We start from the raw sequence: 17366 nt of genomic DNA on the forward strand, positions 1-17366 counted from the left end.
TCTTTTTGAGGACTCTGCAGAGGCTTGGCTTGCCAGAAGGCTGCCTGCTGTATTGGAGCTGCCACCTAACGCAGCGTGCGTGCCCGCAGCAGAATCTCTCAGACGAGCACAGGCTTGACCTTTACCAGGAACGTTCCCGTCGGTGCAGGCGATAAGCTGATGATGGACCTAAGGGCAGGTGGGATACACCTTAAGCATCCCTCATATCAAGGAGGAATGGAGGGTGGTGACTGTGTGCGGTCCTGCGGCTGCTCAAGGCCTGAGTACCTGCAGGCAAAGCTGCTTCAAAGCAACAAAGGGAAATGGGTGACTTCGGTGCTGACGCAGAAGGTTGCAAGGCTGCGCGCACAGGCTGGGGAGCAAAGGAAGGCTTAAGGTAATGATAGAGCTGATGGGAGCTGTTTGCCCTGCTTACATACTGGTCCAAATGTGGATTCTTGTCGCTTACTTTACCTGGCAGTCCCTGTGGAGAGGTAGCAGCGAGGCGCAGCAGCAGAGGTGAACAGCAATGGGCCCGGAGGACGTGGCCACCTGCAGCAGCAGCTGGGGGTGGCAGCTTGTTGCAGCCTAAGTTGTCTGTGTGCACCACAGCAATCTCCTCCTGTATTGCACCTGCCCAGCATGCGTGGTCAGAGCTGTCTAGGGCAGCCACAGACCCCCTGAGCACGGTTTTGCCACCTGCCTTGGTCTTCTGAGGAGTATTCCTGGCATTTCCCACTCTTTCCACCACCCAGGTAAGCGGGGGAAACAGCACTGGGGCTCATTGCCTCTTCGAGGTTTTTCTTCCCCATTTTGCTCCGCGAGCCCAGGAAGGAAAGCAGAGTGAGGGGCAGAGCGCTGAAGGCAGTGGCAAGCACAGGGCTCCCGCAGGGCTCTGGCTCACTCTCGCTCTCTCTGCTCGTGCTGCTGCTTTGGGAGCTCTGCCCTGCTCTTGCGGAGGGACAGATGCAAGGTCGCCGGAGAGGGCCTTGCTCCGGTGCCGCCAGTGCTCCCTTGCCCAAGGCACCTGGCAGCCGCTGTGTGAACCTCCCTCCTTCCCTCTCTCTTTTGTATGTACATATATATTAAAAAGGAGGGGGGGAAACAAAAGCACAGTATCAACTTCATTTTTTGAAGACAGTCTAGTGTCCCAAGCTTGTGGTAAGGGTGGACACTGGGAGAAAAGACAGATGGACAGCAAAACCCATGGTGAAAATGGGGACTGCAACTCTGGTTAGGATGGACGGAGAAGGCGGGTTGAGCATTGAGCCAGCAAGCAGGCCCTGAAGCGATGCGCAAGGAGACCGGCATGGAGAGGCAGGTCTGAGGAAGCGCCAAGCTGCCTCAGGAAGGGATCGGATTGTGTTGGCAGGGAGAAGGATGGGAGCTGAAGATGAAAATGCAGGAATTAGAGCAGGGAAGAACTGAAACTGGAGAGGGGAGCTGAAACTGGAGAGTCTGTGGAGGTTAGAAACGTGGGGCTGCAGGCTGAGGGAGGAGCTGGGAGAGGGTGACCAGATGCTTGGGGCGGCGAAGGGGTCCCAGGAGTCTCTAATTGATCATCTATACAAAGCGGCTGCTTTTTGACTTTACCTGGAAAACGTGTAAAGTTGCTCCAAAACCAACAGGAAGGGTACCTAGAATAGACTGACTGTGGAGAACCCAAATGTCCAAGGGAGAAACACTACAGAAAAATCCAGAAAACCCTAAAATACAGAATCCAGGCTCAGAGTGCCATCACCATTGCATCAGCGACAACCAGCAGGCATTCAGGAATGAGTGGGACGGGGTAAGAAGTCCTGTGATTAAAATTCACAATGCATACACATTTAAGGACCGAGGTTAAAAATTACATGTTCTTATCTATAGTTTTTTCTAACTTTCCAAAAGTGTCACTTTATTGCTTTTTTCTTTGTCTAAGTCAGTAAGTGTGTGTGATCGCGTAAGGAAGCCTGCACTCAAAACGTGCAAGACGTAGACGTGGCGCAGGCAGCTGAATCCGGTGCAGCCCAACATAAACGTTTAGGTCCTAAAGCTGCAACTGGATGATCACAATCTGTTACAGCACAGCGGTGAAGGTCTGGTTCTCAGCAAAGAGCTGGAAACTGAAAAGCCCTAATTTTATGGCTCTGGTGGTAAGGTAAGTCATGGCAAGTTTGGAAAAGCTCTCACTCATCTCTCTGCATAAGAAGGATAACGCTAATGAAGCTTGTTCAAAACACTAATGAGATGCTTAACGTATTGTTTAAAGTATTATATAAATGATAAATACCTCCTGTAAGGCTCATGTAATCATTTCTATCTAATCAGAATATTAATATCCTCATTTGGCTTATATTATCTCAAGCATTCCTTGAGAGACAGGAATATATATGTATGTGTGTGTATATGTATACACACACACACACACACACATATATATATACATACACATATATATGGGTGGTTTTTTAGCACAACAATGAGAACAAAAAAGCTTTACTCTAGTTCAAAAGAGCCACATCTGGGTAATGATTCTCAGCCAGACAAAACCAAAAAGAAAGAGCACAACTAGAATGAAAATTGCCTTTCCCCTCCCCACAACCCTGGGGATCTTGATGTACTTCAACAACAGTCTTTTTTTCTCACTCTGTCATCTATGAAGTCCCGTGATGTATTTCATCTGCCTCAAATAAAGGGCTCGTGGAAGATGTTCTCTTAAATTTATTTTCTCAGCCCCGGGGGCATGCAATTACTGCCGCTCGCTCGGGCTTTTCGTGCTTCGGTGCTGGAAGGACGCGCCTGCTCTCGTCGCCGTTGCAGCATTCCCACGAGAAGCTCGCCGGCGGCCGGCCCCGCCGGCTGTGCCGTCCGCGCGGCGGCCCCGTCTTCGGGCGCTTACAGCCGACCTCACACCAGCGTGGCGAGAGCCGGGGGGCGGCGGGGCGGCTCAGGGCTGTGGCGGGCCGGGCGGCGCTCCCGGGCGCTGCCGTCTCTCCCGGGGCCGCCCCCAGCCCCGGCGGCGCGGCTCCGGAAAGCCCGGACGCTTCGAACGGCGAGGACGCAGACGGCGGAGCTGGCCGCGTACAGGCAGGCGGCGGCGACGCCGAAGAGGCCGACGGCCGCGTCGCCGCCCTGGACCGCGCAACTCATGGAGGTGTAACCGCGGCGCGCGTACAGCCTCTCCCGCCTCTTGCAAACCTCCGTCGCGTTCACCTGCGTGACGAAATGCAAGTAGAGGCCGACGGCCGCGACGTACCCGAGGGCGGCCAGCAGGCTGAAGGCGCATTCGCCTGCGAGCAGCCCCACGGTGAGGCGCTGGATGGGCTTTGCCCCCGCGACGAGGAAGAGGAGGGTGAGCGAGGCTGCCGTTAAGCTGAAGGCTACTCCGCCGTACACGCACGGGGCTCTCATCTGGGTGAACTGCATGTCCAGCTCTCTCACCTCCCGCAGCTCGGTCCCCTCAAAGGGGCTGTAGGCCGAGTTCAGGTTGAAGGAGCCCAAGCCCCCGAGGGACGTGAAGCCGGCAACGGCGGCGTGGGCAGCACCCACGCAAATCAGCACCAGGAGGTTAACCGTGATTTCCACGAATTTCAAAATGCCTGTAAGGGGAAAGAAGGGAATAGCCGTCACACGCGCGTCCTGGGCAAAGCAGGGGGTGGTAAAAGTGCACCGAAACCCTAAAAAGCAAAATAGAAACTACTACTGAGATAGTGCTCTTGGCTATAGCCATGGAAGAGCCTGCCTCAAAAAAAAAAAAAAAAAAAAAAAAAAAGATTTCTTTTTTTTTTTTTTTTTAAAGGCATGAGCTCTCTCCTGGGTACATTTCAAAGGCTGGGCAAATTACTTTTTTTAATTTGTCGGTGCTCTTGATAAATGGATCTCTAAAAGGGGAAAAAAAATCCATAAAAAATTTTACTGTGCTTGTGTTATTGCCAAGGAAAGCGAACAGTGATTGTATTTTGGCCAGTAACTACTTGGCATAAATATACTGAGCAAGAAATATCCAGTATGAACAAAATGCTGAGGTTAAAGCAGACAAAAACCTAGAAGCTTCTAATGGCTTGGAAAATTGTGCAAGTTATTTAGGTCCTTAAAAGTGCGTTCACTGCTTTAACTTACACATCTGCTTTCGTGTATTTTTACGTGCTTGTTAAATTAGTTATCTAAACAGATTCAACTTTTGCTTTATCTCCTTCAGAGAAAATACATCTCAAGAAGCAGTTACTTCCAGGAAAAAAGAGAGTCACAAAAAACCCTAATACGTGGCAGTAAGTCAAGATGTGAAGTGAATTTGATATGGCTTTATGGGTTCGCAACCCATGTCCACTTCAAGAAGAAAAAGCCTTATGGCTTCTGAGCTGACTCTTCTTCTCCTTTTCTTATGCTATGAGTAAGCTAAGCAAGGTTTAAAAAAGAATCTGGATAAAAGACATCTTTTTCTAGTTGCTGCTTGTCAGGCAGGAGCAGCGTGGATTATAGATAAAACTGATTATTCTGTGACAGCTCACTAGGGGTCAGACAAAGATTAGTAAATATGACTAGTGTTGAAGTTTAGCAAAGCTAGAGATGCTTATTTGGGAAATGAGAACCTCTAGTGCATCACACATGCTGCTCCCCAAGTGCTGAAATTAATTTCTGAATTGTGAGCCTTATCCACTGCAGTCTGACACACAAGGACGTGGGAAGCCTGGCACAACGGGCCTGTATTTACTTGGCTTTAAGTTGGGGCAGGATCCGTGGCTTGCATACAGACTTCCACTTTCTGCTGCTGCCACCGCACGGCACTTCCCTGCTGACCGAGGGCTCAGCTGCTGTCAAGGCTCTACAGGCTTGAAAAGAAAGGGCTGAATCAGCATATGGGAGAAGTGGACAAACTCATCCCTCCTGCTGCCAGGAGCTTCTGACTGAGGAAAGTTGGTGACAGTCACCATGATGGGTTCTCGGATGTTCCCGTCCCACCTGTCCTTGCTCCCTCCCCACAGGGCTGAGGTAGCTCATGCTTTCCAGCTGCTGCTTGGTGCTCCACACTGGAAGGCCTAAGTGGTGATTTGACAGTGACCTTTGGCAACCACAGGACATCTCACCTCTCCCCTTGTGCCAGTGGATTGGTGGTAGGTACCGCACCCGTTCACAGCTTCGCTCTGCAAACTGCCCTATAACACAAAGAGGAGCAAGGAGGGCGGTGGGAATAGCCGAGGCTCAGCATGTTACATCATTGCTAGGTTCCCAAAGGAAATATCTGTGAAGCTTAATGTAGAGAGAAATTTAAATTTTGTTCTATGAGACAGGATTCAGGGCTCCTCATACCAAATTAAAACATGCAGCCAGAAGATGCGAATTTTTAATAGGTAGGGTGTCACCGTGTGGAGTCATCACTTAATCAGGGCTGTTCAAAACACTCTGAAACTCCAGTGTAGGCCAATGATGGGAACTGGATTGGTTATCCTGTGTCTACACCACTCAACCTGTACAATCTGCCTTCCAAATACGCGGACTCACCTTAGGACCTCAGGGCCCTTGGACAGTGTTGGAGGCAGCAGGCTGCTTCCCTCTTTAAGTGTCACTACTGATTGCATAGATGCTCCCTCGAGAAGTGGTTCTGGGACCACTTACAGGGAGGAAAGGCTCTTCAATGGAAACACACTTTTTAAGGTTTTTAAGTCTGTTTAGGAACTTGAAAGATGGGAATTCCTGTCAAGTTGGCTTTCCCTTCCTCTGTCCTCAACCTCCTTCTAGTCCATGACCGTCTAGTGCGACACTCTGTGCCACTGAGTAACCCCTTTTGCTCTACGTCACCTTGCTGAGCTTCAGAAAAGGCAATTTTCTGTTTGTCAGGGTGGCTAGCGCCTGCGGCTAACCTCCCTATGTTTATAACAGTGTGAAAATAACTGACCTCAATCCTCAATGACACTACTCTAAAACTTCCTATGTATTCACACAAAATCTGTTTGCAGTCTCTTGACTTCAGTGAGTTTACTGCTGGTAATAAGAGAGTAGGGCTGGCAGATTGTGGATCTTTGCCAATAGGATGAGAAAAATGATTAGTCTGGGTTTACTGTATTTTTAACTGCAGCAGTAGCTGCTTTATGGCATGCCTTAAAGAAATCCTCAAGACAGGGTATTCAGTTGGACACATTTTACATGTGCAAAAACTGTACAGGCACAAGCTTGCTACAGAGTTGATTAAAATGACTAGCAATAGAGGGAGCCTCATTAGCAGTTACCCTTCCAGTTATTGGCAACATGTAGGCTGACCTACAAAGAAGGTGCAATAACTAAGACTCTCGTCTTTTAAAAAAATCCTGAATGATGAACACCGTGTCAACCAAAGTGGGCAGCTGTGAATTACAAGCCTATCACGAGAGCCAGCAGGGTCTGTGAAAGTAACGGACAACTAATGGCAATCTCAAAAGTCTTCTGCAATCATTAGGATTTTGATGGAAATATTAAGTCCTTCAGTATGTTCAAATCTTGACTGGGTACCCCAAAAGCCTTGCCTGATCTTGATCCATGTTAGTTAAAAGCTGATACGCAATCTCCTGTACTAGTACTAGGCTAGACAGACTGAAGTGAAGCCTAAAAGGACAGCTAAGACTCAAGATTTGATAACACTGTCAGGGCTTGCTAACTAATGCATTCTGGTGGTGAGCTGCATAAAGAAGTGCGCTGTAGGCAAAAAAGGGCTGAGTTCAAATCCATGCTTCTGAGTCTACACTGTTATTTCTTCTTTCGTAAGCTGATTATACGCTTCATCTTAAGAGTTACAGCTGCAGAAACTACTATGCCAAAAGCTTCTTTCCAAGCAGAAGTCTTTTATTCATGCAACAATGACTATGTTGCAAGACTTCAGTATAAAACGTCAGAAGGTCTGAAAAATTCAGAGCTCCACCAGTTTGGTTTTTTCCTCCCTTTCTCAAGTTCAAAATCTTGGGCTCCTGATTTATATTAAAATTAATGCAGTGAACAGGTGACTTTGGTAACAAACCCTCTCCACACTTGTCAAGTAGTAAAACTCAAGTTTGGCTCCCTGGATTCCCTTTTGCTTTCCCATGCTTCTTTCCTGCACTGCTTTTCAGTACTGAAGGTGAAAAGAGTTGATGCAACCTGGAAGGTAGTGGGTGGTGCCAGAACTGCTTCATTCATTCCATAAAATCCAGATCTGCAGTGACTGATTGATTACTTAGATGTGTCATTCTTGTTAGCTTTATTTAAATCCATTCCTTTTTGCTGTGAGTTGATAACCTGCTGAACCAAACCTTCTATCAAATGCAGCCTCCCAATTTATATCATTTATTATCCAGTGTTTTTCTTTTCTTTCTGATATAGGGTGCATGCTTCGCTATTGCCATGGTACTAATCCATTGATCAGTAGATTCATCTTCTGTCAAATGCTGAGCTCAAACATACAGCAGAGCAACCTGCCAGGTTGTAAGAGCACAGCTCCACCCGCAGCTGAACTTAATCTGATGGCTCCTACTCCTGGCTGCACAGTCAGCACTTTCTTCCCCTTGCCAGTGATCACTCTGGCCTAAGATTAGCCCCTTCTACAAGCTGTTATTAACTAAAATAACAGGAAAGTATTCAACTTGTTCTTTGTGTGCTGTTTTTTCCTGCAACTTTAGCAAGTTAGAGTGAGTCACCAAAGGATCTGATGAGCAATAGTTTAGCAGAGGAGATAACACAGCTAGGGCCAGTGAAGGACCAGAAAGTCTCCTGCTCAGGAGAGACAACCTGTTAAATCTGCACAGCCTGCCTTATAAAACCAGTAATTCAGCTGTGTGTTGACGCCCTGTATGTTGGAGGCTCTGATGAAACATCTTCATCCAGGCACTGTGGCAGGATGACATCAGGATCTCAGTGTGGGTATGTATGTAAAGTGAAATAGTCAATTCATGGTTATTCCTGAGCTTCTGCAGCTAGAAGAAAAAAAAAAAAAAAAAAAAAAAAAAAAAAAGGTCTGTCTGTAGGACAGGTAGGTGTGACTGTATCTGACTGACAGATGGGGCCTTCAGAGTGTCCCTCTCCACTGTGGCTTGGTGCTTTTTTCCTCTCTTAACTGCACATGGACTCCCAATCTTGTTTGTTATTGTTTCCTCCTCTCGAGCTGACACTGCTATGTGCTTTTAAGATGTTTTGTGCTTGTTTTTTTCTCCAGGCTCCTGGCTCACTTCTTCCCTGAGATTCCTCTGCAGGCTGGACACTCCTGGGAACAGCAGCGCCCAACTGGGAGCCCCCGCGATGCCCGGCAGGATCAAGGCAATAGACAACTTTATCCTAAATGAACACCCCGCCCCAGCCAAGCCCCCATACCACGCGAACCTGCACGGTTCACACCCCATTAGGGGTCGCTACAGGAGAAGGGAAGAGAGGAATTACGGCCACAGACTGATGGAAATTCTCCCAGCCTTTCTTCCTGAAAGATCTTTTTGTTTTTTCCCTCAGTTTGGGTAGCTTTCTGTTTTGACAATTTCCCCCCCCCCCAAAGGAGCAAAGAAGTATTTTGACCATATATAGTGACCTACAGAAGCAGGAGCCAGTCCTGAAAAGGATCTTGCATGCAGAATTTCTCTTGTCAGTGCAGATATTGCACGCCAGAAAGAGTAAAGATACAGCTCAATGCACAGTGTCGGTCACTGCTGCACTAGAAGGAGGAATAGGATGGGAGGAGACAAAAATGTCAGAGGAAGAAGGGTTGTTCTGCTTCTAGAAGGGGACAAAAAGGTGGCAGAAGTGGGGAGGAACCAGGACAACGGGGGAGAACTAAGCAAGGGAAACAAAGTAGAGACAACAGTCGCAACAGACTAAAAACGTTAAGTCTGGATGCAAAGTACTACAATAAAATGTCTTGCTGATGGTTTTACTCCCCTTATGCATGAAGGCACAAAGTAAGAGCCTACTCTTACCGGAAACAGTAAAAGAATTCAGCCAATTTCAGTGATGCAGGATCAGGGCAATAGACGAATTTATCTTAAACGAACAACCCCCCTCCACCACCACCCCGCTAAGCCCCTGTATCCCCGCTGTTTGTGTAGACCTCTGTTCTTGAGCCCAGTGGTGGGATTTAGGCTTCCACCAAGTTCTGCTAAAATCTCCCTAATGGAGTAATGTTCAAAGGAAAAAAAAATCCCAAAACACAAGAGTGAGTTAGGCAACACTACCAGTTATTCACTGAATCTTGGCTTTTCAAAGGACCCAAGGGAGCTATATACCCAGAGCCAACTAAATTTACATGGCACATAAGTACCTAACACATGCTTAGTTGTTTTATTTTTTTTAAAAAAAAATGCATCTTACTGGAAATCAATTGAAAAAATAGTCTAAAATTAAGAAAACTAAATGATTTATGTGCTCTAGAAAGAAGTACTAGTACCTAGTACTATATTTTAACAAGCTGTCCCTTGTTAATAAAGATAATTGCTCCATTGGGAAACCTCAAAGGATGATCAGCCTTGTTTCTGGTGAGTCAGAGAAGCTTTAAGTTCACAAAGTGCTCAAATCCAGACATATGGTCCTGGTTGCTCCCTGCACTGTCTTTACTGTTCTGTCCCACCTGCACTGGTCCTCCCAGGCCCACACCTCGTACCGCTCTAGAACTGCCCACGAGCCCTGCTGGCTGCAGCCTGGCAGGCTGTATTTACATCTTGGAATGGTACGTTTGGGAATGCTCAGATGGCAACGCCGGGCATGGTTACCACCACAACCTTCTCCTCTTGCCCTTTTGCCAGCTGACCCCTAAGTTGTGGGGCACAGGGGTGCTACCTCTGATATTTATTGCACATGCCTCAGTGCCAGATCACTGAGAGCAGCTGCATTGTGCTGGCAGTGAACCCCAGGGCAGTAACTTCAGCCCTCTGGAGAACAAGGATCTCTTACCCTTTCTGTTGCTTCTGGCAGTTCCCCCTTCCATTTAATAAAAACTCTTCCTCCTCCAAGCAGAGCTGCCCAATTTCATAGAAAACACTGGACCTAATCTGTAGAACCAGTCCATCAGCCTCTAGCCCCAGACAGTTTCCCATTACTGTGTGGTACTGTAAGATTTACTTGCCATCAAGATGCACTTTTAATGCAATCTGCCTTGGAACAGTAGATCCAGTCTATCTTTTTTCTAGCAGTTCATTGGAGTCATCATTTCTAAGCACGTTCTTGATTCTCTCCTGTTAGGCTGGCACGAGGCATCTTCCAGAATTTTGGAGTAGGTGGGAAGCAAAAGTTCTTGCATTAACTTGTAGTTCTCAGTCATACTAATTTCAATACAATGGTTGTAAAAGGCCCTCAGATGTATTTGAAATGGCAGTAGGTCACCTTATGTTCTGCATCTCAGGAAAAGATCTTTTTTTCTTCCTCATGTACCCACAGTTCTTTCAAGCAGTAATTAAATACCTTGGTACCGAAACAAACTTGCAAGAGTTCTTTAGAAAGGAATAAATAAATGAGTCCAGAGAACAATGAAACACTCTTGTGCTAAGGTATCATGCCAACTTTCCACAGCCACTCCTTCCATCTGAACTGAAACTGAACCGCTTTCAGTAAGTACAAAGACGGGGAAGTTGCTGCTCTTTCGGTGAGCGCTGCCTGGCTGAAGCTAGGCCAGACTGGGGGAACCTGAGGGCTGGGGCTTCTCATGCACTGTATAAATTGTGGGTCGTCACACCTGGCAAACAACATTCCTGACTTTTTTTTTTCTTCCTTTAAGTGAGCTAAGATCACCTTCTCAAGGAATGCAGCTACATTGGATGTAAAAGAGGAAAACTCCCAGTCAGTCTGCTGCAGTGATTAGCTTCAAGAGCTGCCTTTTAAAGAGAAGAACGGCCTTGTTGGTGATCACTGTGCAATCCTGCTCTCTGCTCGTGGACCCCAGACTTGACTAAGGTTTCCCAGCAGTGAATGGTACCATGGACCATGGTGCCAAATGCAGACCCAGCAGCTAGCACGAACTTTTCCAGTATCTCTGCCTACTGCCTTAGGCAAGGCGTCTCCACCGCGGTTCTCCCCTCTCTAGAAGCAGTTGCGCATACATTAGCACAGCCCTCAAAGGTGGATGCAACAACTCATGCAGAGGTGGAGGCAGAGCGAGTCCCCTATGTTGACGGCACAATACGTCTGCCAGACACCACTTTGCTAGGGTAACGTAGCATCTCCTGCTAGCATAGCCCTCCTTCACCTTTTTGTAGTGCTAAATGCTCAGAGCTATTTCACAGCTAATGAGCCTTACCTCCAAACGAAATGCTTTGCAAATTCACAACTGGAAGGCTACCTATGTGCTGGATCTTGTTAAAGGGCAATTTTAATTAAGCAATTTGAATAATCTGGATTAGCTTAATCTGCACAGCTCTGTCCAATTCCCACTACTTGGCATAATGTCCTCCCAATTACAGGATTAAAAAATCTGATGGCAAATTTAGTCTGTTAGTCACACTGTATTTAAAATATGCTTTGTAAAAGATAGGAGGGGAAAGCCGACTAATTATAAATGAGACGCTACAGAAACTTATTCCTGCATTTTAACAGCAGAACTAATTTGAATTTAACTGCCACATGAACACTGCATGACAGGTTTGAGTACAATATAGAAAAGCTAAGAACAGCAGACTCTAGAGGCAAACCATGAATCACCGAATCATAGAATCAGTAAGGTTGGAAGATCTCTGAAGATCACCTAGTCCAACACCCCTGTTCAAGCAGGGCCACCTAGAACATGTTAGACAGGGTTGCATCCAGGCAGGCCTTGAAGATCTCCAGAGAAGGAGACTCCTCAACCTCTCTGGGCAACTTGTTCCAGTGCTCTGTCACTCTCACAGGGAAGAAATTCCCGATGGTGACTAGAAAAATACAGCAGCTTTTAATCCTGTTGGGCGCCTCCACACACATGTAATGTATCCTACTGACCACACTGCTGTAAAGATCTAACATTCACTGCTGAGCATATTTCTCAAATGTCTGTTTCCATCCACCGTTACCTGTATTACATACATTTAATGACCCTTCAATGCCTTTGAAGGCAACTGAAATTACAGAAGGTCATCTACTTCAGCCCAGTGATTCTTACAGACTACTTTCCCTCAGTTTCTCCACAGCATTGGAAGTGACTCAAGTGCTCTGTAAAATATTTTTCCCCTCCCGTCCCCATGTCAGACTGACCACGAAGAATGGTATAGGACATAATACTGAAACGTGGTATCAGTATAATGGCTATGAACTAGGGCACAACTCAACCCCTCTGTCTACTAGTTTGATCTCTGCATTCAGGGTGACTTTTCACCTTAGTATTTTTTTCCTGTCTATGAGTATTTGCCAGCATGCATGGCTACAGGAAAAGACTTGGACTGTTTGTGAAAACAAAAGCTTATGGATGTTTACATTTGAATTAATGTTGGCTTGTTAAAGCATGAGTATATCCTGTAGAAAGTCACTGTTGCTCCCTAATTCTATTTCCTTCTCCAGATGAATTTAGTTTGATATTTCCTCCTGGCTATGACTGAAATCAGAGACTTTTCTTGTTACAGACTGTAATGTTGTCTTTTTCTGAGAGGAAATTGGTTTGAAAGCTTTATAAGAACTGTGGATTTTAGAAAGTAGGTTAAAGACATGATTGTTTGGAAGCACCTACAATATGCTTAAGAAATCTGACACTGTTTATGGTGCCTGTTTAGGCCATATTCATGGCACCAAAGAACAGGGACTCAATTATACTTGCTCCCCCTCAAACTTCTTTCTAACCTTTTTAGTGCTGTCTCTCTTTAATGCCAAGTGGGTTGAAGAATTAAAAAAATAAGTTACGTAGTACAGAAATTATGACTAGCACAGTACAATTCTATACAAGGTGAAAATGCAAGCGTTTTTTGAATCAGATACTGACCAAAGATGGTAGAAACTTAGTTTAATTTGATTGTTTAAGCAAAATTAAAGGAAGCAGTGTCATGCAATCGCATTACTCCATCTCTTTCTCACCAATACACATCAAAAAACTTTGGTTTTATTTTTGTGAAGTCAGTTGCCCAACCGTCTATAACTGATTTTAGGATCAGCAGTTCCTCTCAAGTTTGGCTCAGATTTTGCTTACTCTAAGGTGAAGGAAGCACCTCGGCAGCCAGCCTCGATCACTTCTCACTCCCTCTGGTAGCCAAAAGCACTGAACTTCACTAAGCAAATATGTGATAACTAGTTTAGTTTTCCTGCTCTGAGGAGAAAACATCAGAAACTTTAACTGCATTAACTGTGAACAGCAAGCTGGAAGTTTTCTCCTGAAAGAATTGCAGTTCTTTAAATATCTCCAGGCTAAAAATTTCATCAAGCTTTCAACCCGTGCTGCTTTAAATGACACTCGCTATGTATAGAAACTGTAGAAAAAGGTTATTGCAAGCACTAGTTCCTTAGTTGATGTGAAGTTTCAAATCTTAGTCCTGTGCTGCCTGATGGTCACTAGCCACGTCCACATCAGCAGTGTGACAAGAGCAGATCTGCAGAGCGAAGCCCTTGGAGTGAAAGCCTAGGGCCCACACTATTTGCATTTTGGGGGTGAGAAGTACTTAATTCTAGCTCTAGTTTGGCCCGAAGAACAGAGCACCTGCTCTAGCAGTTACAGCCCATCCTCTCATTTAATTTGATCTGAAGGGAATCTTGTTCATGCATCCTGCTCTGCAGCATGACCCAAAGAGCTGTAAGTGGGGACTCCTAAGAGCCTCGGTTCAGAAGTGCACACCTGACTTGAACTTGATTGAATGAGGACATCTGCTAAAGCATATGTCCTATTTAGGTGTCCTGCTACTCAAATCGCTTGGAACAGGTATTGCTCTTAGAATGTTTTAATCTTTTTTTTTTCCCTATGTTTTCAGGATGAAATGATTAAAAAGGAGCAGAACAGCCTGAAGTTTCAGAGATGGTATCGAATGCCCCTCCTGGAAAATGGGACCAGTTGTATTTTTTTCCATTGCATTAGTGTCGCATTTAAGTTCTTAATGCAGTTGTGGGGGGGGGGGGGGAAGAGGAAAGAAGGAGGGAGGGAGAGAATAACAAAAGATAGAGAACAACTTCCTTTCTCCTGCTGCCGCTGCTTGCAGCTCAGGTGTTAGAAAGATCCCTACAAAAATAACTGCCTATTTCTGAAACTCAGCTTTAGCTTTTTGTAATACTGTTGGGGAAAAGGATGGATGAAGAGAATACACATGGGTGAGGCAAACAATTTAGAGCTCTCAGTGTTTAGGATTGTTCTCTAACTTCCCAGGCAGGCCAACATGTGCAAAGAGCCTAAGTATATTTGTTGGGCCAAAAAGAAGACAAATAAATAGGGAAAGACATACTAAGAGACCAAGATTCACTTTTCAGTTGTTGCTTTGGAGGAGGTTGTGGTAGGTCACTTGATTTACCATGCTTGATACTACTTATTTTGAAATTAGGAGGGATTAGGAGGGGCTAGGAAGGGGGGTTTCATCAGAGCAATGCTAGATCATTGGCAGAAGAGAGAGATGGTTAAATAGATGCTTCCTGGAATTTTTGTGCTGTAAGAAACTGTAACTCACATGTAGCTGACTTCCTATTAAACAACTTGTGTAGCTTTTCATTTATAAAATTTACTATCAGACTGCAGGGAATACAGAAGCCTACAAAACAATTCTAGGAAATTCAGCTAAATCTTGGTACTTAAAAAACTGAAATGTTGAAATGTGTGTGTGTGTGTGTGTGTGTGTGCGCGCGCGCGTGTATTAGGAGGGGATAGTTTCGTAATTTTATCAACCTTCAAATTATATATGGTTTTTGAAATAAAACAGCTACTAAAATAACGTACATGATCTCCCCTGCCTCCACTGCAAGCTCAGGTATTAAACTTTTGGAAAATACTGAGTGATATTTGGGAGAGAAGTGGCAACGAAAGCATCATTTTCAACTGATGCATCTGAAACTAAGAGGTTTTGAACATGTTAATGATATTTAATGCACCGAAATAATGGGAAGCAAACTGGGGGAAAAAAAACAGTTGCATTAAGTTATCCACCAATCTAATCAGCTAGTGAAACTGAAAGCTAAAAATAACTTGCCACTTATTTTATCATAGCTTTAGAAAAATTAAGACCTGGAGTTTTTTAAGGCTTCTCTGAATCAGGTTAAAATGATTCAATACTGTAGAAGAAGGAACTGCTGATACTCAGCTCTGGATCAGTAAATATGCTCTCTGAACTGCTGGAGTTAAATCTCCTCAAACTGAAAAACAAACTGCACACAAGTACACAGTTACAACATATTTACAAGACAAAAATGGATCGAACTGATTTGTAAAATTGTTCACTTATTCACAAAGAGAGAAATACTAAAATCAAGTTGAGCGTGTCATTTATCTTTCCTTCACGGAACAAAGAAATATTACTATGTTGCGTATTCCAGTTTACTTCCAACAACTAAACTCTTAACTTCTGTCTCTGCTGGAGAACACTGTACGGCTGCTTGGAGACTGACCAGTGACTTTGCACCTGGCTGCAAGTTTCAGCATGGACTGCAGTGGGCTCTGCCTACAAACCAGGTGAGAATACCGCCTCTCCTGGGAGAGGAAAGCTTTTAAACGTGAACAATTTTAGCTATGCTTTTTTTTTTTCTTTTTTTTTTTCAGATTACGGAAATGAGTTAATTAAGTGCCAGAGCTGATTGCCTCCCCCATTAATGTTCATTTCTCCACATGTGGTAGTCACTTGGAAAAAACGAGAGTTGTTATTCAAGAGTTGTTCCATCAGATTCACATCCATAAAATGGTTTTGCCTCCTGCAATGTTGATTTATAAAGATATATTGGTGATGACTAGATTAAATTAAGAGTTGATAAGCGGTCTGAGGAGAATGTGTCAGACAAGAATTAGCATCAAAGCTTTAGCAGCCATATTTAATAGCCTAGAGATGCAAATGACTATTTTACTCCTGAATCCCACCAGTCAGCGACACAGGTTAAGTTTTGCTGCAAGAACCAAGAGTTTAGGCACTGGCCCATTCAGATGCTCTAGGAAGTCAACCTACTGGCTGCATCATCAGGCATCTAAGCACCTCTGTAATTCTGGTCTTTAGATGCCTAAAACTAGTTGCTATCCTGCAGTTATGCCATTCATGAATTTTAACTCTCCTGGCTTTGTTTGTTTGTTTTTTAAATATTTCCCTAGCTTTCCTTTGTGGGGCTTCTGGACACACGACCAGTGCCGAGACTAGCCTTTGTAAAGAGAGGAGCGGACGGGAAGCAGGAAGTATCTCACATACCTCTTGTCGTGCACACCTTTGAACACTTCATCGAGAAGGTTTCCTTGGAAGGATAACATTGCGGAGGTGGGTCAAAATATTCCGGTGCTGCTCCTGAGGTTTTATGGTAAGGGTCCGAGGAAACGGTGGAAGCCCTTGCATACTGACCACCCCGGCTGTCTTCTGTTGCTCTGCAATGGCGTAAAAGGGTAATGTACGTCAATTAGGTCATGCTTTCTCCTGAATATTTGAACAAGAAAAACCGGCAGACACTCCTGTTACTGGAATCACCTAGCTTGCTTCACATCTTTTTTGGCTGCATGCTTCAAAAGCAAATATCCTAAATCCTTGCATAAATCAGTGTTCACGAGAACGTCTTCACTTGATCACTCATTGCTGTTTCGAAAAGTTGTGTACTAACTGGGTAGGCTGGTTGAATTGAACTTGCAAAAGGTAGCAAGGAGAAGAGTGTGGGGAGAGCTCCTGTCCATAAGCATGGAAAAACAGATTTTTCATGAAAAATAAGCATTTTAGTTAGTCTACAGCAGCCTAGAGAATAAAAATGACATTTTCACATAATAAATCTGTAAAGTAGCACATCTATTTTATGGGTAAATATTGTATCAAATTTGTATTTCCAATTACTGTGTCTTGCAAAGATGTCTTTTAAAGGGATGAAAGCTGTTAAAAAAACAGATAAAGGTTTTAAAAGCAGGAAAAATATTTGCCTATTTAGATCTTTCTCTTTTTTTTCTTCTTCTGAACTCCCTTGAAGTTTGACAATATTTAAAGAGGAATTTAAAATCAAACAAAGGAATGGTTTCTGTCTCTCATTAGTCTCTTCATTTGTGTATCCCAAAACTGAATTGTCCATTTTACTGCAACGACATACGGCTCCACATCTCAAGCCCATACCCTCCAGCGTGATGTCAGAGACTGACCCAAATGGAAGGAGGAACTCTTGGAAAAATAGCCTTAAGAATACAGAAAAAAATGAAAAGGCTGAGATTCTAAGTTAATCTGTGAGGGAAATAGAAGTTGCTCTTTTTAACCTGAGAAACACTGGGCGTAAATCGGTTTGTAGATGTTTGGTCTAATCTAAATATTCTTCCTAATTTTCAGGAGATTTGTAACTTGCATTTTTCAAGATACAGCTGGAAGATTTTCTCATTAAAGGGTATTTTAAGTCTCATTCTG

General features: G+C 44.6%; 1 protein-coding gene across 1 annotated transcript in view; it reads right to left on the minus strand.

The window, feature by feature from the left end:
- Positions 1-2868: 2868 nt before the first annotated feature.
- LOC134136594 (MARVEL domain-containing protein 3-like) overlaps positions 2869-17366 on the minus strand; it is a 29968-nt gene continuing 15470 nt past the window's right edge. The window contains exons 4-5 of the mRNA XM_062568510.1: positions 16191-16360; positions 2869-3560 (exon numbers count right to left, since the gene is read on the minus strand). Coding sequence (XP_062424494.1) covers positions 2869-3560; positions 16191-16360 — 862 coding nt within the window. The remainder of the gene's footprint in view (positions 3561-16190; positions 16361-17366) is intronic.

Source organism: Rhea pennata, chromosome 2, assembly GCF_028389875.1.
Source record: "Rhea pennata isolate bPtePen1 chromosome 2, bPtePen1.pri, whole genome shotgun sequence".
NCBI lineage: Eukaryota > Metazoa > Chordata > Aves > Rheiformes > Rheidae > Rhea > Rhea pennata.